The sequence below is a fragment of the Penicillium psychrosexuale genome, assembly GCF_028828465.1.
Source record: "Penicillium psychrosexuale strain IBT 29551 chromosome Unknown utg000004l, whole genome shotgun sequence".
Taxonomy (NCBI): Eukaryota; Fungi; Ascomycota; class Eurotiomycetes; order Eurotiales; family Aspergillaceae; genus Penicillium; species Penicillium psychrosexuale.
In genome coordinates, this window is record NW_026643189.1 from 1,831,796 (window position 1) to 1,853,708 (window position 21,913).

The following is a 21,913-nucleotide window of genomic DNA, read 5'->3' on the forward strand; positions in this document are numbered from 1 at the left end:
TATGTTTTTGATCCGAAGGTGATTGCAGGAATGAAGTCGTCGTGTTACGTACTTTGAATTGGGTATGGTTTCTTATATTTTGTAAAGAAAGGCAGCATTATATTAGACTCATCTACGAAATTGTAGCAATTCATGAAGGCATATTTCACCAAGTGATTCAAGCTGAAGGTGTCGATAAATAGATAAAGACATTTCCTGGGGAGCAGGATCCTAGACCAACGCTGTGCCTATCCCATAATTGTTTCCAAATTCAAATCCATCATAACATCCAACCAGAACTCTTCTACACCAGAGTCCGCACGATCCCAAGTCTCGTGCACAACGTTAACAATCCGTTGCATTGGCAGCTTTGGTAAGATTAAAATAAGTTCAGACAACCGCATTTTAACCTTTCGTCTGGCCTGGGCAATTTCAACGTCCAGCGTATTCAGACTGGGAATCGAATTTCCTGTGGCGCCCAGAACAGACCCAGACGAGAAAACAAGATCGCTAGAGATGCAAGCTAAAACTACGGGCTGCAGAACCTTCGTTCCAGATGTTGAAGGAAGCTGCCCCAAAAGGGATACAATGTGCAATGCCAGGGTGTGTCGTGTGTCTTCCACCGAACACGACGACCATTCGGTGGCTATTGGAAACAACAACAAAAAGAGGGCCGGGATAGGACTTTCCCCATCTGTGGTTTGATTACTTCGTAGTCGTTCTTCAAGGATGTCCGGGAAAACATGGTAAATTTGTAATAGTGCCGTACAGCGATATGCCTCGGCTAACGTAAGAAAATGAGACGGGGGCGTGTTCGTATCACCGATATCGACAGGCCCACAATAGAACGAGAAGCCAGTGAAGAGAATTTTGTCCTCAAGATGTTCGGCTTTCTGTCTGAGATCGAGTTCCTCGGCCATGGAGCTCAAGTCAATCAAGGTGGCATCCAAGGCCTCTGGTCTTCGGCGGTGGGAGGTTCTTGCGGCTCGAATTACTCTCGCAGTCCGATAAAAGAGGCTCAATGCGTATCTGAAAGACCCTGTCCACGGATGTGGTAGGATCTGCCCATCGACAAGATAGACTGAAAGATCTGTGTCGCTGTTTTCTATAGGGCTTTCCACGTCTAGAATAGGCGACTCCTCTGCCACAAAGGCAGCTAGTAAGTTCCACCAAAGGAGGCACTGTTTGAGAAGTGGATGTTGTTTTGCGAGGGCAGAATTTGCATTCTTGCACTGGCGTTCTTGTCGCATAAGATGGTCTTGGGCCGCTCTCAGATATGGCAGCCCCAAATCAGAAGCATCGTGCCACCCAGTGGTGGATCCAATCATGAGCAGTGCGAGGAAGTACTCATCATCCTTTGCCTGAGCTGAACTTTTTTGAACACTAGTATTCAGACACGAAATTGCTTGCTGTTGCGTCTGTATTCCAATTGGTCGCATGTTGGGAAAATCGTTGGCCAACGAGGCAGCTGACATGCTCTGGATGGCGAAGTAAATCGCCGCATTTCGACTCCAAAGCCGACTCACAATAGTTCGAAAAGGATTGAGGGGACAGTCAAAAGATGACCATTGGTTACAGACTGTATGAAAGTAATATTGCACCAACATTACTGGTAGTTGGATGAGAAAAGAGGGGACGGATGTGTTGACCAGTCGTTGACGCAAAATCGACAACCCATCTAGTTCGGCATCAGGATTCGCTAAGCCCGTATCATTAGATCGCAGCTCAGTGTAGAACCAGGCATCTGTTGGCTCATCGAAATCCGGCAGCTGATCAAAGAGGTTTGAGCAGGTCGTATCCCATATACTCGGGGTTCCATTTTGAAGATTGTCTCTTTCATCCTGTGTTGGATTGTTCACTTCGAAAAGTTCGGTCGCAACCGTTTCGGGAGACTCAATCGGTGCAGCTGGTTGTTTTGGCTCTTCGCTGCCTTTGAAAACATATCGCCACTGCAAGCTCTGCTTTTGGTAACCGGGGCATGTGTGTCCTCGCTTGGTACATTCCTGACAACTTGGCTTTGCCTCGTCACATCTGCGCTGGATAAGTATTACTATATGAAATTTCAAGAGGCCTTCGTAGGTGAAGGATAAACTGTGCTGGTAAGAACATCTTTCACCTCGACTTACTCGCCGTTGCTTGCAGCTTTGGCAGCCCCCTTTTGACTTTGGTTGGCACCGGTTGGGATTCTGCCTTTTCTTCTGCGGAGGAGTCGATCTCTCTGTATTTTCCATTCTACACAAAGCAAAGTTATTGGGAATGTTCTTCGCTGAGAGAGGGGGAAACATCAGGCTGAGATATCGGGGCATCGGATGAGAAGCCGATCAAAGGATTCGAAGACCGGTGCATGAACCGAGATCCGATCACCTGCCGATAAGCAACGCCTCATCTCTGCTGATATTCCTCCCGATTTGGTTGAAGCTGAATTGTCGAGGTTGCCTAAGTGATAACTATTTCCCCGCACCTTCCTTTTGCTCTAATCTAAAAAAGGATCAGCAACACGCGGTTTCCTTCCCTTAATGCGAACTAGCGCCTTCTCTATATAGCATACGTGTTGATCAGCGTGTCAAGCATTTGCAGCAAGGAATTTCTCATTCGGGGAATCTTGACCTTCGGGTCATCAGCCCCTGAGTTGGCCCGGAGAGATGTATGCCACAGGTCATATATGTAGCTTTAACTTGAATGATATCAAGTACAAGTGCTTTAAGAAACAACTTGCATATAAGGGGTATGTGTATGTGCATATGCATATGCTGGAGTTGATATTATAGAAATTTCAAAAAACTCGGCATATTCTGACAAAACGCTTGGGAAGAAGCCCTTCACTATTCTTGGTGGAAAAACAGAATCCATGTTCCAACTCTCCGTCAATAGCAACTGTTTCTGAGTTGAGTTCTCTCCGCACCGTATCATGACATCATCTATGCGGAGTAGTTCATGTTCTCTCATCTTAGCTTTCTCCGTATTGTGAGGGGAAATTTACCGGATATCTCTAGCCGTAAGGTCATTGATGTTATGATCATGGCCTCCCGGGAGTTCGGATATCTGGCAATATACTCTTATAAATATCAACTGCCGAGCTGCCCATTGATTACAATTACCTATCTAGGCCTCCAACCAATCAATACCAATCGCTACCCATATATCTCTCACAATGCCAGTCCTATAGGGCTCGAGAGGGGATTCCGGACCATCAGGACCTCGTGATCCACATGGAGTCCATATTTGGATTAGCGTAGCCGCCGTGCATAAGCGTCAATACTCTAACCTATCTCGTACTAGTGTTGGTGGGTAAGCAGGAGAGGATCATCGATGTTTCAGCTGAGTACCTATTGTCGGTCCAATCTCACTGCTCGTCTTATCTTCACGTCATAGGGGATTGCATAGGTGCCCAGATGGAATCTCCAGTTAAACGTCATCTCGGCATAAATCCATTTCTCCACTCGGTGGATACCGTGTTTGGGAACTTGCTCCGGGGAGATATGGGATAACAGTTTGAGTGAATTTCCTCCTCACTCGTAAATATGGTCAGTTTTATGAATATCTGCACCTCCCCTCACCAGAATAGGAGATAAACAGCCCGAATTCCTAATGCTTATTGCGTCCGAAAATTCCTCTGTAGGTTTTATCCAACTATACCCAAGATTTGACTATTTGAAACTTACCCTTGTTATATCTTTTTATCCTAGAGGATTATTCACTCTTTCATTCCTCATCCCGATTTTGTTAAACCTCGATCATGGCAGGCGATGTTACTGCCAACCAGCGTCGTTCTTCGAAGAGCAAAGGCTCCGAGGCCTATGCACCTGCGGAATACCCTAACATCGAAGAAGGCAAACAATCGTCAGCAAATGGGGTACTAGAAGCCCTGGGCTATGAGCCTGAACTCATTCGAAACCGCTCCACGCTTCAGGTGGCCTTCATGTCCTTTGTGCTCGCAGCAATTCCATACGGACTGGCTACGACTTTCACCTACCCTCTTGTTGGGGGAGGCCCTGTCAACATAATCTGGGGATGGCTTGCCATTTCTTTGATTACGCTATGTGTGGCTGCTTCACTTGGCGAAATCACCTCAGTCTATCCAACTGCTGGAGGGGTCTACTACCAGACTTTTATGATATCTCCACCGTCATATCGAAGAATCGCCTCGTGGATTTGCGGATGGTCATATGTTGTTGGAAATATCACCATCACGCTTGCAGTCAACCTTGGGAGTACTCTATTCCTCATTTCATGTATCAACATTTTCGAATCCTCTCCAGGAGTAGGAATCTTCGAAGCGGAAACGTACCAAGTTTTTCTTATATTTATCGCAGTCACATTTCTCGCTAACGCAATATCGACATATGGAAATGCATGGCTGCCTTACCTTGACGTATGTCTAAACCATAACCCTTACAACATCGCTTGCTAATACAGAAGCTAGACATTCGCAATATTCGTGACATTTATAGGAGTGTTGGCTATTGTGATATGTGTTCTTGTGGTTGCGAAAGAGGGTAGACATGACGCCAAATATGTTTTTACTAGTTTTGAGCCGATATCTGGCTGGCCAGCAGGCTGGTCTCTCTGCGTCGGACTTTTACAGGCAGCTTATAGCACTTCTTCCACTGGCATGGTGATTTGGTATGTAACATGTTTTGTTTCCCACCCCAGATGACTATCTCCCATCTCATTTCTACTATGAAAACCCTATATCTGACGCGTCAAAAGTATGTGTGAAGAAGTTCAGCAACCATCAACACAAGTCCCAAAAGCAATGGTTGGAACGGTCATTCTAAATACCCTCGCCGGGTTCCTCTTCCTTATTCCATTGGTTTTCGTGCTCCCCGACACAAAGGTTTTAGCAGCTCTCGAATCCGGTCAACCAGTTCCGAGTATTATCAAGTCCGCTGTTGGAAGTTCAGTTGGATCATTCCTGCTTCTCCTACCATTGATATTGCTCTCGATGTTCTGTGTCATTGGCTGTACTACGACCGTCTCCCGAAGCACCTGGGCGTTTGCTCGCGATGGAGGTATACCAGGCTCCAGATGGTGGAAGCAGGTAAACAGAGACGGCGTACCTTTCAATGCTATGATACTTGGCATGGTTATTCAGATATTGCTTGGCTTTATCTACTTCGGGTCAACTACTGCATTTAATGCATTCACAGGCGTCGGAGTTATTACCTTGACTGTCAGCTATGCTTGCCCAATCGTTGTGTCTCTTGCTGGAGGTCGAAGACACATAAAGAATGGCCAATTCGATCTTGGCACACTCGGGCTGGTTTGCAATATTGTGACATTGGGTAAGCATGCACGATGTGGGCACGATTTCTCGCTATCGCTAATGCATATTCGTTCTAGCATGGAGTCTTCTTGCCATTCCGCTATTTTGCATGCCTTCTTCAATCCCCGTCGCTGCCGATACGGTCAACTACGCACCGGTGGTGTTTGTTGCATTCATACTAATTGCTTCTGGATGGTACTGGGTTTGGGGGTACGAGAAGTATGTTGGGCCGCCAACAATGGACGATGAGTTTCGCTCATCAGACTTGTAAAGTAAGAAATTTGGAGTAAGAAGCTCCAACATAAATCTGAACTCGAAATCTATTTCCCTGCACATTGTACGGAGTAACGTCCATGTATTTTTTTAAAGATGGCCCAGACCCCTGAAGACCCGGGCCCGGGCCCTGCGCCTTAAGGTGGGCACCCGGCCCCGGCCCCGTAGCTTTCGGCTGACTAATATTGGTCCAACCAAGGTTTATTCCCGCTCCCTTGGTTTTTTGCCAAAACTACTCTCCAACTTCAAGTCAACGTTGAAGTAATACTCTGTCCCTCTATTTCCTGACATATTCGACTATGGAACCCCCAAAGAAACTCAAACTTGCAAGTCTAGGTAGCTCCTTTGCTGCTGGTCCTGACATTCCCCCACAAATCGAACCACGTGCAGCGTTGCGATCAGGACAGAATTACCCCCATCTTCTGGCGCAGCACTTGAACGCTGATCTCACTGATCTAAGCGTTTCTGGTGCAACGTTGCTCAACATAACAGTCGATCCACAGTCTACTCCGTTCAACATGACCTTCCCACCGCAAGTCTCCGACCTCCCCGAAGACGCCAATATCGTCACCGTGACCGCTGGAGGAAACGACATAAATTACATTGGCGGCATGATCGCCGATGCTTGCGATGCCGAGCTCCAATCGTCCGCGTCACTATCGCCCAGCGAATTGGCAGAACGACTAGCGGGGGTCGTTGATGAGATACACAAACGGGCCCCGAGGGCTCGAATTTTCCTTGTTGAATATCTTGCTGTCTTGGGGCCTGGCACTCAAGCTGGTCGGGATATCCCGCTGACCCAGGAGAGAATTCAGCATTACCGCGGTGTTGCGTCTGTTCTACAACATGCATATTCTGTCGCTGTGGAAGGTCGAACTGATTGGTGTGAGACAGTCCCAATTCACCAACTCAGTCAGGAACATGCACTTGGTAGCAAAGAACCCTGGGTTGGAGGGTTTGCATCGGGGCCGCTTCTCCATCCGAATCTTGATGGGATGAAGGCCGTAGCGGGTATACTAGCTGAGACTATCCGCAAGAGCACATTATCCAAAGCATTGTTGTGAATGTACTCGTTAATCAAGCAGATTAGAGCATGTGTGAGCTAGTACCATCATCGTGATCACCCGATTATATCATGCTCAGATCGCCCATTACCACATAATAATACTATTTCTTCGTTAAGACCACGTCAAACCTTGCTTTTTCATCACACAAATGAGACATATAATCAGCTTTCACACCTCCATAATCATGACCCGGTAGGTGTATTGGGGCTCCTAACCAGGTGAAAGCTACCAATCAGAATCCTGCAAGGGTCTTACGTGTGATCTGGCGTAACCCCGCATTTGGGGTAAGACGGGAACGCCGAGAGCTTCTTCTCAGTCCTCTGGTAACTCAAGCCTTCTTATAGACAATCAATATTGGCCCTTGCTACTCACTTTAACCCTTATAAAGATCCCCGGAAAAGAACAAGGACGCTTGCACGACTGATACGCTTGTAGCATCGAATTTTCGTTTGCAATCAGGCAGAATGCAAACATACGATGTGCATATTTGTCGACTGTCGGTCAAGGCCGTGCATACGCGGCACTTGTCGCCGTATAGCAGACAAAAACATAACCAATAGGACGATATTTGCCTCGAATGACGGTCGAGCTAGCCGAGTAAGCAACCAGTAGCGCTAACAAACCCAAGCGGTCAATGCGAGCGTTGCCCTTGCTGTCTTGTGTCATGTATAACGTGAATTTGATGGTTTCTTTTGTCAATATGGCCTACGTTATGCTATGCGTTTTGCCTAGAAGAAAGAAAGACATAATATACAGTACTATTCTATACACAACGTCTTTATTGTCGATCGCTCAAGTCCTACTTGAATTACATCTGGAAGCTTTCGTTCTCTGTCGGGCCGAAACCCTCGGGATGTCATCTTCCGGGTCCACGGCAAAAGCGAAACAGTCAGTCTTCAAACGCATCTGCGAATTTTATTTCAAATTAGAGTGTATTGACTGCCACTGATCAATTCACCATCTATGATTTACCTCGATTCATATAGAGGTGTCTTGGTAGTCTATGCCCGCATCATCAGACCAACCCTTGAACAAGGCTATTATATCCGGAACCTCGACACCGTTCCTCTTTCCGTCGAGCTGGAGGAGCAAGTGTACACCTTGCGTGTAGACCTGACAAATATTGGACAAGTATACAGCGGACTGGGATCTCATTTCCACTTAACAGAGCCATTCCGCGGGCCGGATATTCTCGTAACATAATCGTTCCAGACGAAGAAACCTTCCGCAGCAACGTCTCGGCAAGGTACAACATAATTGAAGGCGCTTGGCGCCTTGGCATAAAAAAGATCATCATCGCTAGCTCTACCACTGTCTACAGTGTGAGTTATGCAGTGAGAGCCGTAGATTATCCTCTTTCCCAGCCAAAGAAACCGTCGACGCAAACCCGATGGACACATACCCCCCGAAGGTGTGCGGTGAGAACATTGCGCGTGGGTTCGCGCGCCGGTATGGAAGCGACATCTATATCCTGCGCATTGGCCGCATTGTGGCCCCGGAAGAGCATAGACAGGCCATGTTCCAACTTCCGATCATACGTTGAAGATCCCGAGAAATGTGCGCCGCATGGCTGGGCTCCCGATCTCGGGATGGCCTTTGGGTTCAGATCTTTAATGCTGTCAATGATGAGATTATGAATTACGAGAACTTCCTGGCGCGGGTTTGTCCCGATGTCTCGGTTACGCGAGAGTTGAGAGAGGCTGCCCATCGGTAATCAGAAAATCAAGGAGCTGGTTGTTTGGGTTTAGCGAAGAGCATCATTGGACGAGGTATCATGAATGAGGAGAAATCAATTCTGATTCGTCATGTTCGTAACAGGGGCCCATGTCTTTCATACAAATGACCGGGGCTAGGGCTATGTTAGTAAGCAGATCACGCGCCAGTTCCCGATGACATCAGCCTCGCTTCCAGGACAACGCTTGGCCAAATCAGGGAGGTGATATTCTCTCCACGTTGCAGCGGTATGTTCTGGCCTGTCTTTTTCAAGTTCAAATACGAGGTCCGCGCTGTCATATGCGACCTGGAACAAAGGATGCAAGGACGCAAGGCCCTCTAATTCACCGGATGGAAAAAGGCACCTATGCCGCTAGTAAACAAGTTTTTCTCCGTGGCGCAATGAAGCGGGCTATGATCCTGGCTGTGAGGCTAGAAATGTTCGGCAAGCGGGTTGCTTACCATTTAGCCGTGGCTTTTTACCGAGATACTTTCAATAACTTGCCCCTGAACCTCATCTGGGAGGTTTAAGGTAAGACGTTGAGACGTTGAAATAAGTTCGTCAGATTGTGGAACCTGGAGACCACAACTTGACAGGTCACACAATATGGCTACTCGTGAGATCTGGAGAGATCTGGCGAGAGAAAAAGAGAGCTCCAATCATGAAGTCGCGGGCTGGGAAGCGAATCTTTTTGCTTTTTTGATCTCTCACTACTATTACCACATACAGCATACATACACCCACATACTTTCTATTATGATTTCATATCATACGTTACTTCTACACGGGGACTGCACAAGTCCGGGGTACCGCATGCAATATACGGCCCCAGCTTCATTTCCTTTGCTTCTTTGTCCTTTTTTAGTATTTTTTCTTTATTTCTTTCATTTCTTTTTCAGGGCTGGGTCTCCCCCAAGTTCCCCCCCCCCCCTTAGATTCTCCTATATCCCACCTCACCCGCATCCACTTACACCTACGAGACACGCCATGCTATTCTCCTAATACTGACTCAACGCCATGGGCGATTTCACCGCCGCCGGGGATGGCATCAGCGGTCACTACCAGGGCACCTCCCTAGGCATGCAGATCGCCATCGCAACTCTTGCTGGTATCACTTGGTACAATGCTTTCGAGCTAATGATCCTCCTCTTTGTCACCTTCGCAGAATATCGAGGACTCTACTTTTGGAGTTTATTTATTTCCTCCTCCGCTGGTCTACTTCCTTACTCGCTGGGCTTCATGCTCAAATTTTTCAAAATCACCGAGCATCTTCCATGGCTCCCTGTCACTTTGCTCACAATTGGATGGTGGTCCATGGTCACCGGCCAGTCTGTTGTCCTGTACTCGCGCCTACACTTAGTCCTATCAAACCAGCGAGTCCTGCGTCGCGTGTTGACCATGATCGTGATCAACGCAATCATCCTCCATCTTCCCACTACGGTCCTCACCTACGGTACCAACATGGCTAGCGACGCCACCCTGGGCTCGTGGACGAAAGGCTACAATATAATGGAAAAGATCCAAATGACAGGCTTTTGCCTGCAGGAATTCATCATTTCAGGGCTATATATCTGGGAAACGGTACGCATGCTACGCCTAGACCCGGACCGTACCAAGCGCAAGATTCAGTACCAACTACTGGTCATCAACTTCATCATCATCATTTTGGACTTGGGCCTGCTCGTCGCCGAGTACTTGGACTTCTACATCATGGAAACCATGCTCAAAGGAGCTATATACAGCATCAAGTTAAAGCTTGAATTTGCCGTCCTTGGTAAACTCATTCACTTGGTACACAATCACGTCTGGAAACCCGAATCGTTCTCTGCGCCAAGCGAACTCCCCGATTTTGTCGATGCAAGCCGTGTAACCTCCGATGTGACCCGTGCCGTCCCTGGTGTCGTTCAACGCAGGCCTTCCCGGATGGAAGCTGATGACATTTCTATCGCCTTGTTCGAACATTCACCGGCCGAACGCATACGAACCAATTCCGGCTCGTGGAGCAATGAAGCCCGCGCTTATCATGTGGATCACCTCCCGATCGACTTTACCAATTCTCTCTGCCATTATCCGCGTCACCAAAGTCGTCGCGGACTGCTCGAGAAACCGGGGTGAAAATAAATCCCGTCACGGCAATATCCTCCGCCTTCCTTTTACTTTATGAATCGCGGTTTATGAGATACGATCTTCATTCTCCGTGAAAATCACACATGGATCAGTCTTCAAACTGGTCTCACCCTCGACAACTCTGAGGAAACTCAAACTTTCCTGATTCAAATATCGGGCCTCGCGCCCAGCTCCAGGATTCACCCAGAGTTGCTGTGCCGCAGAGCCAGTAACTTCCTTAATGGGGAATCCACAAATACGCAACTTAGAGAGTGTAGATGTGTATTCATCTTTATTTGTATATAAAACGATTCCCTGTAGTTATGTCGATTGAACCCTCATTCTCTCTTTCGAATATAAAGGCCACCTTCGGTTCTGTGTGGATTTATATCGCTCTTCGGTCGTGGCTTCCATATTACTCTGGGTATTCTTGCAAACAATATTTTGAATTGGGGCGGGCTATAAGCTAATATGGCAGGCTTTCCGAGTATGTATATGTTAACAGTTTCATATAGCTGCATACAGATTCCTAATGATATCTTCAATTTGGAACCTGCTAAATATTATAGTCTAAAACTCCCGGGGATGGATTTCCATAGATAGAAAGAACTTTAGCGCCGATAAGCTTAATTACTCCGGATAGTTCCAGAGCTCGGATGGTTATAGCTTGAGCTTTAAATTGCCGGTGTTCCAAGGTTGGATATTCTTAATTGAACGCTCCTTGACTCTAAGGGCCCTATGGCCTTCCCTAATATCATCATAAGTCAAATGGATTAGACTATCAAAGTCAGAGACCGCCTAAGCAAGCACATGCACTTGGAGAATCTAGTCAATATGTTATATGTCTCAGCCGCAATATAAATCAACAAATGCCCGTCGATACAATGATACACGCACAACACAATTCAAAAGATGGATGGAAACGAAACAGCTCATAAATCGTACATAGAAAAAGGAGCTAGAGACCAGGTTTTTCCTACCACCAAGACTCAAGACCTCAAAGTCCCAAGGCTCGAACGCTTGATCTCGAATGCTCGAGATCCCTCAATCAACCCATCAGAAAACTTGGTCACAGCTACCCACGCCGGACTGAACTGTCTCACCTCGTCGAGAGCGGGGATGAGGCCGATTCGGTTATTGTCGCTCCATAGGCATGTAATACGGCCCGTGATAGAGGAATTGCCATCGGCCTCGGACGAGTCATGCTCTGAGAAATCGACATCAACGGTCCACTTGTTGTCCCATGTACGACTCCACAGTTGGATCCGGCTCAGACCATCTGGGGATGGGTTTATGAAGCGATGGTCTGGAGCGGAGGAGCCAACCACACTAAAGTCTGTGATATAATTACCGTCCATGTTGATACGGCAGTTACGCGTGTTTTGGCCTGATACTTCAAAGCGAACAGATGAACTGTCCGATTGAGGGTGGGAAATGTTGAAGGAAATCCAGTCCGGCGACAGCTCGAAGGCCTCAAGTAGAGAGTCGACACCCTCGTTTGAAAGGGATAGAGATTCAGGACTGGGGACAACATGTGGTACTGGTGCATTCCAGGAGCATCGCTGGACTCGGTTTTTGCCTCGGAAAATCCAATCACAGGCCTCATTTTGGCCTGCTGCGCTGGGGAGCCCGTAGGTAACTTCCTTGACAAATGGAGGCATGCCAGTCAGCGAAGCAGTAGAGATCCCATTGTCGAGGTCGACCTCCTGCAGGAAGAACAGCTTTAGGCGATTGGAGTCTGCGAACGGGAAGGCGACAAGGTTGTAGATCAAGGTTCCGATGAAAACAAAGAGTAGGAAGATAGGCAGGTGATATGTGTAGCGGTGGATAAATGGCAGAATAGGTGCAAATAGGAGTACGGTAAGACTGGAAATAAAGAGATAAACAATCAGCTGGGGGTTACCATCCTGACCAGTTTGGCTGAGGGCGCTGGTAATCAGAAGAGCCAGCGGCACGATCAGCATGAGAATCACGGGAGCTGTGATAAGCAGCTGTAACAGCCACGTCCATCGCGGCAACACGCCACTCCACCCCTGCTCGTCCTCATACACGTTTGGATCTTTCTCTTCATCCTCTTCGTCCTGTTCATGAGATTCGCGGTCCACCCCAACGCGGACGTAGTTGGCAAAAGTGGGACGGTGCCGGCCATGCAAGAGCGATGTTGACTCATTCAAGTCCTCTTCGGTATCGTCGTCCTGGTCCTCATCGCCCGACGTAGCAAGCCGGCTGCCCTGGGTACTAGGCCGTCGTGATTCAAATAATCTAGCAGCGTATTCTGACTTGGTTGGCAGAGAGAACAACTCCAAATAGGAGATCCATGTAGCCAAGAAGGTACCGGCAAAGTAAAAGAACATGAAATAGCCACCAGCGAGCCCTTCCTCGTGCTCATAAACAGTGCCAACTACCATGAGAGACCAGGTAAGAACAAACATCCAAGTCCAGGTATAGACTCGATGAAAGGCTGACGGGCGTGCAAAGTCTGCGATGCGAGATACAAACCAAGCTAAGAATACCCAAGCTGAGATCATCATACTCCATACGGCGTATGAGCTGCTATGAGCAATAAATGGGTTGACTTTTGTAACCATATAAGCCAAGCTGACAGTCACCGCTGTAGGAATTAAGAGCAAAAAAGGGAACCGGAAGAAACCACGCAAACCACGCAACGGGATATTGTCGTCGTTGATCTCGGAATACACCGATGAGCGGAAGAGATACATCTTATCAGCCCTTGAAAGAATGATACTGGTGACAAGCAATGTCAACGGCGCCACAATCAGTAGAGTGACAGACAACGCAAAGAGTGTGTGCAGACGGAAGACGGCAAAGGCACTCCCAAACAGATCGAACCAAACAGCCCGGGTACCTGAGCCGCTAGGCACATTTCCATCGTCGCGGAGATGTCCGTCGAATCGATCAGTAGCGTCAGACACAAGCTCCTCCGTCGTAGCAACAGCAGTAGAGAGCATGTGCCAAAGCGAGTCAATATTAGTGTGTCGGGCATCATCCTGATCGGTATGATAACGAGCTCTAGGTTCAAAGAAAGCGACATCCAGACCGCGCAGGCCCAAGATACCCTCCAGAACAACGTAATCCGTCTGGCTGCTAATAAGACCCTTTTCGAACCCGTTGGCACTCAACACCGAGCCGAATGGGTGCTGTGATTTCGCATACGCCTGGGTGACCTCCGTATCCGAGCTACGGAATAATGTAGCACGACCTCCAGCACCCGCACCTTCCAGGTTCAGGAATGTGTGCGCAAATAGCGCCATCGGATGCTGGCTATACGCGCGTGCACCATTCAGATAGTCCTCCTCGCCATTGTTGAAAAGAACCACCAATCCGCGACGCGGCGCATGGCCCGGTGTCAGGAAGTATTTCACCAGCTGCAGGCACGTTACGACACCAACTCCATCGTCTGTCGCTCCGTACCCGGTCGAAACGCTATCGTAGTGCGCGTTGACAAGTACTCCTCCCTTGCCAACGGGCACTCGTCCGGGAGTCTCCCACCAATTCTGCTTACTATCTTCCGAGCCGCGAATGTAGACCAAGATATTGGTGCCTTCAAAGTAAACACCGACGCTTTTATCGATGAAAGTCAGGTTAGATACCAGATCGTCGAAAACAAAAACATCGGGCTTCTCTTCCTTCGCGTCGCGGTATTCCTCGGTGGATGGGGCGGACTGCTTGATCGCGTCGATGCGTTCGAGCAACCACGAGCGGACCACGTCATTCTGGTGCGAATTGTAGGGATGAAAGCCTGTTGTCAGGCTTTGGAGATCTTGCCATGCCTCTGTGAGGTTGAGGCCGTTGGGGCTTGTTTGGGGCGCGGGCGGGACAATGTGGTGGATCACCAGCAATGGGATAATCAAGGCGAGGTATACGACCGTGGTGATGATTGTTACCGGCCACGGCGTAAATGCCAGAGGATTTCTGGCCTTCTGGGTAGCCATACCCTGTGCTGTTCAAGCTGAGAATGAATGGGTGGAGTGGAGGTTGAAGTTGGAGTCGAATTTAAGGCAAACGCGGGGGTGGTACCGTCATTACTTTACATAACTAGCTCATACATCCGTTTATGTACATGTGCAGATCCGCTGCACAAGTCGTGCTACTAACAACAACTGCAGTCATTGATCTGGGAAATGAGTGAAAGAAAGAGAATTGGCTAAATTCTATGCGATTACACATTGACGAAAAAATAACCCAAGTCCGTAACCGCTAGCGTACTAATGCATTTCCCGCAATAACACAGAATGAAGGATAAGGTGGTCTTTGCTCATATGGGTAGAGATATGTCTGCCTCTTTGATCTAGCTAAAGATCATGGATGAAAGAAGACAGGGAATTGAATAAAAGGAAGAAATGAAATGCGAGAGCCTAGGGCCTGGGCTTATTTTCGACTGCAAAGAAAGGGGTATCGTATCAAGTATTCAAAGTCCCAACGTCGATATAATCATCATCTCCGTCGTTGATAACGGTTGCGTTCATCAGCCCAGTCATTTGGCCTTCATCTTCATCCAGTTCTTCGTCGTCATCGTACATCGTGGCTTCGGCTTCTTCTTGGAATTGTGGTTCGCTTTGATTCAGGTAATCCCGGAGTCGATTGACACCATCACCGCTGAACACACAGAAGACGTCCCGTTGTTGTTGCGTGAACTCTGGGGGGGCTTCCCGGCAGAATGCAGTGAGGTTTTCTCGCAAGAACTCTTGGACGCCGGTCAAACTCAAATGGGTCAGACGTGGGCAGCTATTCAGCAAAGCGTGAATACCCTAAGCCGTAATGTCAGTATTGCATGTCGTGTACATCAGGGCCTTCGACCAAGACTTGCCTTCATTCTCAACTGAACGCAATAACTCAGGTGAACACGCTCTAGACTGCTAACGGAAGGATGATGGCCCATCTTGGGCCGTGCCAACGCTAAAATACTCTGATCAGTGATGGCCTGACATTTGACGAGCCCGATTCTGCGGAGCTTCGGCAAGGTTGCCAATTGCTGCACACTAAGGTCTGTGAGGAGGTTGCAGCAGGCCAGGTCGATGTATCGAATGCGGTTGCAGGACTTGACCAGGTTTATCACGGCCGAGTCGGAGATGTTCGAACAGTGGCCCAGGTGCACATAGTGAAGGTTTTTTCCTAGCCTGCAAATAGCCATCACAGATCGATCTGTGATAAATCGGCATTTGGCCAGTACGAGATTCCGCAAACGAGGAGCTGCACGCACGATTCGCTCAACCGAGTCATCCCTGACGTTCTCGCATGCGGTGAGATCGAGGATGCGAAGACTGTCAAAGGTCATTTGAGGAGGTAGCGACATGAACGCACTGTCGTCGATTTCGGTGCATTGTGCAAGCCGCAGTTCTCGGAGATACCGGAGTGTTGTGAGCAACGGGGTCACTGATAAGCTAGTGACAAGTTTGCAATCATGCAAGTCGATTTCCAGTATAGACGGGCAGTTCTCGGCAAAGGACTGAATTGCCCGATCTGATACATTGGAAACCCCGTTGAGTTTCAACTATTACAATTAGCGCTTGCATTCCACCAAAGATCCCAAATATAATCATACCCTTTTGATTTGACGACACTTTTGCGATACAACAAGCAAAGCGTCGTCGGTGACTTTTGAACATCCCGTGATGTTCAGGCCTTGCAGACGGGGACAGTCTCTGGACACCGTGGCGAGCGTGTGGTCTGTAAGGTGTCGCAATTCTGAAACATCCAGCGCCTGCAAATGTCGGTTCCCTTCCACCAAGTCCGACACACCCTTATCCGTCAAGTTCTTGCAGCTTGTCAAAGTCAGCCGCTCAATGCGCTTGCACTGATTGAAGGAGACGATAGTTCCATCGCTAACATCATCGGACAGAGCAGACAGATTCAGTCTCTTGATAAGGTCTGCGTAGTTGAAAAGACTGTCCAGTTTTCCCAACGACGTAGTCACGCTTCTCACATTGCTCCAGGTGTTGCAAGTCGGTCGGTGCCACAGTATCCCTACAGAGTTTGCAGCCCATCCGCGACACACCAGCATGGAATTTAGCATATCTAAGGGCGCAACCAATTTCGAGAAAATCGCGATCAGAATCTCGGGTGGGAGGCGACCGATCGGCGGCAGTGGCTGGGATGTTTCACTTGACAAACGAGAATCGCGGAAATTGGCGACACCGATGGAGGATTGCGAGTCGTTGGCCTGGGCCATGAAGAAATCGGTGTCATCATCGGCGACACGTTCGGGTGACGTCGATCCAGACGTTTCGGAAGGGGCTGCACTCGAGCACCGACCGTCTTCTCGTAGTCGGTGCATCTTAGTCGGTGTAGATTCGCTTTTTGAGGTTCGCTTCAATATGTTTTTTGGGTGTCGGTAAGGTTGAAATCTCATAACTCAGGGAACTTTGCATGGACAGTGCATGTGAGACTGGAACTGGCAAGTCCGGTCCACAGATGCAGCCAGTCTTTGTTCAGTCAACGGTCCTAAGACTTTGTTTCGTCTGAAGACTGGTAGATGAATGTAATTTTCGGGAAATATCTGCAGTAAGGTGGGTGCACGAGGGATGTAAGCGTGGTTTCGCGGCGCGTATTTGGATGGCAAGGGGAGGTGGACAAGTGCAGATCGTTCAGAATGAAGTTGAGGCAAGCTAGATCATGGCCCCATGCACCCCTTTGGTAAGATGCAAATGCGTAACCAGGAAAATCAATGCAAGTAAATGTGAAGGGATAAAAGCGGCGATGGAGGGGGGATGAGGCAATTGGGCCGGGTTTCACAGTGCTGTGGAGTCAGTGCCAAGCACTGCTTATCGCTCGATAAGATGGGATATGGGGTCGTAGTATATCCCTTTTGGTTATGAAACTTGCATGTAGACTCTTTATAAGGATTAGAGTGGCTTATTGAGCTAGTTAATATTAGAAGTATTCAAGGTCGCTTGATGTGACCTCGTGCTTGATCTACGATCGGTTTACTCAATGCGGGAATACCGGACATCTGACCTCATTAGGATGTAGAGGAAGCCCTACTTTCTTCCAGAACTTTTCCCACATGTATTCAAAGTGATCTAATAATCTACTTATAAATATATTCATCCAAGTAGTAATCTTTGTCTAAACTTCTCTCGCACCCTTCACCCAGTCACGCAAGACGTTCTTCCGGATTTTGCCAGTACTGGTCTTAGGTAGTTCAGTAACCACTTCCACTTCTCGAGGAATCATGAACTTGCTGATTCCGCTACTATTTCGAGCCCATTCAATCAACTCTGAGCCTTTCATGTGCTTGCCTTCCTTTACTGTAACAAAGGCTTTAGGTCGTTCGCCCCAGTGGGAGTCAGGAACAGAAACAACACCAGCCTCCAAAATGTCAGGATGCATGACTAGCATAGACTCAAGTGCAACGGAGGAGATGTTTTCGCCGCCTACTCATTGTTAGCAATCTAGTTTCATGGCAATTGTCCGCTCGCCACACATACCACTAATGATGATATCCTTCGCACGATCGAGAATCTGAATCGCACCATCGGGATGCCAGACAGCTAAGTCTCCGGAGTGCAAAACACCACCTGCGAATAATTTCCGAGTTGCCTTCGGGTCCTTGTAGTATCCTCGGGCACAGATATTTCCAACAAAAACAATCTCGCCAATTTCCTTGCCATCCTTGCGAACATCAATGATGGTCCCTTCGGGCACTTCAGTCTTGATGACCCGACCTGGAAGGCTTGTAATGAAGCCATGGCCTTGGCGGGCCATCTTCTGGTATTTCTCCTTGAGAGCAAGCTCGTTCCATTCTGGCAAATGGTAGCCCTTTGTGATTGGGCCGTATGTCTCCGTCATTCCATAAACATGTACCGGATGTAAGTTAAGGTCGGTCATTTGTTCGAAGAGAAGAGGCGTAGGTGGGCTTGCTGCCACCGTGACGTGGACAGGCTCGGGCAGTTTCTCTGCTTCTTTCGCGTTGCAGAGCAAGGTGTTCACAGTCGGTGCAGCATTGAAATGGGTGATACGTTCCTCTTTCAGCAACCTCCAGATTTCGGGGTAGTCTATCTTGCGTAGGCAATAATGGGTTCCTCGAACGGCCGTCACCGCCCATGGGAACGTCCAGCCTATATGTATAAATAAAATGTTAGTTATTTAGATCCATTTCGTCACTCAAATGAAGATGATCCACGAACCCATAGCATGAAACATGGGTAGCGTCCATAGATAACGGGCACGTCCATCGTGGTAGTTCAGACCAGTTTCAATGATGTTTGCCATTGTACCCAGATAACAGCCTCGATGAGTGAACTCAACACCCTTGGGACGGGCTGTAGTCCCACTAGTATATGCCAACGCAATTGTCGAATCTTCATCGGCAGCTTGACTCTCGAGTCCTTCCCAGCCATGAGAACCTGTATCGATATCGTGCCTGAGGCCTTCCAAAACAGCTTCATCGAAGGGACCTGTCAGCTCACCCTCTGTTACATCAGTGTCGGTATCGACGATAATATGGATGTGAGGGTATTGGGATCGATAATGCTCCAGAAGTGGAACAAATTCCTCGTCGACGATGATCACTTCCGCATCACCATGATCAAATATATAAGCAATGTCTTCTTGTTTCAGACGATAATTGACAGCTACAAATGTGTTAGTTTGATTGATCTGTCTCCCCAAAAGCTAATCACTAGCTTACCGATGTTAACAGCGCCGGCTGCGGCAATTCCGAAAATCGACTCAAGGAATGCGGGAGTATTCGGGCACAGTATCCCCACTCTCTTGAATCCATGTTTCTTGAGGTAGTATGCCATACCCCTTGCTCGGTCTGCAGCCTCGCCATAGCTCCTGCGAAGGATCTTATTGTTGGCGGTTACATGGTAAATCGCCTCAGCCTGTGCAACTCTTTGTTAGATTGAAGTACTACCTATGTACCACCTGAAAAGTGCTTACATTAGGTTCAATGGCAGCGGCCCGAGGAAGAAAGAAAGTCGGAGATAGCGTATGGGTATTCACACGGTGTTCAATCGGCGGCGTTGAACCTGTGAAATGGCCAAGCAGGCCAGACAGGCGAGACTTTGAACCAGACATACTACACCGTGAGTGTAGATTTATGAAAAAGGGGTTGTTAAACAGAAGAGCTATGTGTGATATCGACGAATGAAGAGGTAATGATTGGAATTATACGGGGAACATCGTAGAGTCGGGAAATGAAATACCCCAGGAATACCCCAAGTTGGGGAAAATGCGGGGATACCGCTCTAACCTAGGCTATGCGCGGGGTTATTCGGGTATCAGCGGCTTGGAAATGGTTTGATCTACGTTGTACCCTCGGCTTCAATGAATTACATATTATGTCGGTTGTGGTTGTGTGGGGACAAGACCGGCGGTACGGATCCGGAGGGAATCATCCTTAATTTTGGGTGGATTACGTTAATTCATCTTACTCAGGTATCACTGGTCAGTTATCTAATGGATATATTTAGGACATGCGGGGATACACGTAGGGTAAGAGGTGTGCATGCTGTACTATAAATGGTATGAAAGGTGGTACGTTACAGGCTATGAAGTAATCGTGCCAAGCGCCCAAAACACGTCCCGTGTATTGGTGCGCCCCACTCAACGATAATTTTCACTCAACGATAATTTTATTGAAATAATTCCAGTCAACTCAATATTTACAAGTAACCACCTTGACTATCCATATACCAATTTCCATGATTAGGATTCCTTGCTAACATTGAAGCTTTATGCTCAGCCTCAACTAAATCCCTAGCCTTTTGGGCTTGCTGTTCAGCTTCCAACTTCTTGGCATATTTTGCCTGGAACCGCTCCAACTTTTTAGAATCGGCCGTTCGCCTATCTACCATCTTCTTATTTGCGTAGGTTGGTGCTAGTACTAAGCCCCGTGTACCAAGAATCGATCGTCCATTTTTCTTAGCTTCTGCATTTGATCTGGAGATACCAGCCTTTTTTAATTCTGCTTTGAGAATAGCGACCTCTTGGGATAAAAGTAGATTTGTATCTATACTTCGCCGAATATACCGTCTAGTTACCTGAGATTGGTCGTTAATCTTCTCTAGATCACGGACTAGCTTAGTATTAAGCCGATTGACCCAATTGATTGTATTAGGTAGTGAATTGGTAACTGAGCTTGAGATCTCGGGTAGGGGCAACGGCGTAAAGAACTGTAAGGGAGACCCTTCGTTGTCGATAGCTTTCTGGCGTAGTGGGCCAAGAATAACCTCTGAATCCAAAGGGTAAATACCCCTAGTTCTAAAAGAAGCTCTGATAATTCTTTAGGTAAAAGTTTGGGTCCGAACTTTTTGAATTATCCGGAAAAAATCCCGCTTTTTATAGGTACTTCCACCCTATATAATAGCCTCATTATTCGCTGTACGAAAATGATGCTTGAGTATTTGGAATGCTTGACTGTCTAGTGGTTGATAGAAATGGGTTATATGGGGTAAAAAGAAGAAAGGGATGATAAAATGCTGGTTATAAAATTCAATAAACTTGATTATTATATAGGAGTGATAGTTATCTATAAGAAGTAGGCGTGGTCTACCCTTCTTAACCTAGGATATTGAGGCTTTATAAAAAGAATAAAGCCATTCGAAAGTAGTATTGTCGTTAATCCAGCCATTAGGCGTAGGTTTAATTCGAAAATCGGGTATTTCAATATTTTTGTACCACTCTTCCATATATAAAGAACCCCTCGGTAAAAACCAGGGTAGCATAACCTAACCATCGGTACTTATACATTTAATGCCAGTAATTGATTCCTTTTAACCACTAGTCTAATTGGTAAAATTGATATTAGGTATAAGCACCTTTTGGCGTTTTCCTTGGCCAATTTAGTAGCCGGTTTCATCCTAGTTAAAGATCTCGTTTAGGAGAAAGTGATGCTTTTTAAAGAGAAGATCGAGGTTATTAAACCAAAGAAGTAGAGGGCTGTATTGCTTACTATCCACCCTCGATTTTTCAGACATTTTTGGAAGTATATAGGGTATCGTGGGTGGTAGTCTTTGCATATACCGGTAGACCCAATTTGGGCCTACTATCTGATCGCTTCCAGCGCGGCGTAGAATTGAATTTGCAGCCTCTTTAAGAATTGAATTGGGAATTGCCATATTACCAATATGGAGAGTATCAATCCATGTTCTCAATACTTTCTCCTGAATTGGGCTCAGGGTCTTTTTTAGACTAGCAGCAGTGGTTTTAGTCCCGCGCCCGTGAATGCGGGCGCGAAGCCGTTGGTATGGAACCTCGAATTCCCGCGCCAATTGAGCGATATTAGGTTTTTCAGCTTTATGGTAAGCATGAACAGCCTCTAAGGTTCTATCCTCGAGATTTTCAATTTGATCTGCCATGGTGGTAGGGTGTAGGATATTAACAAAGTAGGTGACGAAGACTAAAATTATCGTTGAGTGAAAATTATCGTTGAGTGGGGCGCACCAACACACAACATGTGTGTTGGGCGCTTGGCACGATTATATATAAAAAAAAGTATGGGTCAAAGTATTTTTTGATCATAAGAATCATGTTGAACTCTTG

General features: G+C 47.4%; 9 protein-coding genes across 9 annotated transcripts; 3 read left to right on the forward strand and 6 right to left on the reverse strand.

Moving 5' to 3' along the window:
• Nucleotides 1-227: 227 nt before the first annotated feature.
• N7518_006515 (Zn(II)2Cys6 transcription factor) lies at nucleotides 228-2,210 on the reverse strand (the record flags this gene model as incomplete). The annotated part of the gene is made up of 2 exons (XM_057187442.1): nucleotides 228-2,015; nucleotides 2,106-2,210. 2 exons carry the CDS (start codon nucleotides 2,208-2,210, stop codon nucleotides 228-230), a joined length of 1,893 nt encoding a protein of 630 aa, XP_057039145.1.
• A 1,505-nt stretch (nucleotides 2,211-3,715) lies between these two features.
• On the forward strand, nucleotides 3,716-5,516 carry N7518_006516 (uncharacterized protein; the record flags this gene model as incomplete). Its single annotated transcript, XM_057187443.1, has 4 exons — nucleotides 3,716-4,351; nucleotides 4,403-4,602; nucleotides 4,690-5,264; nucleotides 5,323-5,516. 4 exons carry the CDS (start codon nucleotides 3,716-3,718, stop codon nucleotides 5,514-5,516), a joined length of 1,605 nt encoding a protein of 534 aa, XP_057039146.1.
• Nucleotides 5,517-5,817: 301 nt separating this feature from the next.
• N7518_006517 (SGNH/GDSL hydrolase family protein) lies at nucleotides 5,818-6,582 on the forward strand (the record flags this gene model as incomplete). The annotated part of the gene is made up of 1 exon (XM_057187444.1): nucleotides 5,818-6,582. The coding sequence occupies one exon, from the start codon at nucleotides 5,818-5,820 to the stop codon at nucleotides 6,580-6,582; it is 765 nt and encodes a 254-aa protein (XP_057039147.1).
• Nucleotides 6,583-7,563: 981 nt separating this feature from the next.
• On the reverse strand, nucleotides 7,564-8,293 carry N7518_006518 (uncharacterized protein; the record flags this gene model as incomplete). Its single annotated transcript, XM_057187445.1, has 2 exons — nucleotides 7,564-7,698; nucleotides 7,988-8,293. 2 exons carry the CDS (start codon nucleotides 8,291-8,293, stop codon nucleotides 7,564-7,566), a joined length of 441 nt encoding a protein of 146 aa, XP_057039148.1.
• A 1,023-nt stretch (nucleotides 8,294-9,316) lies between these two features.
• N7518_006519 (uncharacterized protein) lies at nucleotides 9,317-10,414 on the forward strand (the record flags this gene model as incomplete). The annotated part of the gene is made up of 1 exon (XM_057187446.1): nucleotides 9,317-10,414. The coding sequence occupies one exon, from the start codon at nucleotides 9,317-9,319 to the stop codon at nucleotides 10,412-10,414; it is 1,098 nt and encodes a 365-aa protein (XP_057039149.1).
• Nucleotides 10,415-11,394: 980 nt separating this feature from the next.
• On the reverse strand, nucleotides 11,395-14,358 carry N7518_006520 (M28 family metallopeptidase; the record flags this gene model as incomplete). Its single annotated transcript, XM_057187447.1, has 1 exon — nucleotides 11,395-14,358. One exon carries the CDS (start codon nucleotides 14,356-14,358, stop codon nucleotides 11,395-11,397), a length of 2,964 nt encoding a protein of 987 aa, XP_057039150.1.
• Nucleotides 14,359-14,826: 468 nt separating this feature from the next.
• Nucleotides 14,827-16,775, reverse strand: N7518_006521 (putative ubiquitin ligase complex F-box protein GRR1; the record flags this gene model as incomplete). Its single annotated transcript, XM_057187448.1, has 3 exons — nucleotides 14,827-15,174; nucleotides 15,252-15,917; nucleotides 15,969-16,775. The coding sequence occupies 3 exons, from the start codon at nucleotides 16,773-16,775 to the stop codon at nucleotides 14,827-14,829; spliced, it is 1,821 nt and encodes a 606-aa protein (XP_057039151.1).
• Nucleotides 16,776-17,491: 716 nt separating this feature from the next.
• N7518_006522 (putative AMP-binding domain protein) lies at nucleotides 17,492-19,447 on the reverse strand (the record flags this gene model as incomplete). Its single annotated transcript, XM_057187449.1, has 5 exons — nucleotides 17,492-17,799; nucleotides 17,854-18,483; nucleotides 18,553-18,999; nucleotides 19,056-19,251; nucleotides 19,310-19,447. The coding sequence occupies 5 exons, from the start codon at nucleotides 19,445-19,447 to the stop codon at nucleotides 17,492-17,494; spliced, it is 1,719 nt and encodes a 572-aa protein (XP_057039152.1).
• Nucleotides 19,448-20,034: 587 nt separating this feature from the next.
• N7518_006523 (uncharacterized protein) lies at nucleotides 20,035-21,230 on the reverse strand (the record flags this gene model as incomplete). Its single annotated transcript, XM_057187450.1, has 4 exons — nucleotides 20,035-20,447; nucleotides 20,757-20,871; nucleotides 20,925-21,099; nucleotides 21,190-21,230. 4 exons carry the CDS (start codon nucleotides 21,228-21,230, stop codon nucleotides 20,035-20,037), a joined length of 744 nt encoding a protein of 247 aa, XP_057039153.1.
• Between the last annotated feature and the right edge of the window lie 683 nt (nucleotides 21,231-21,913).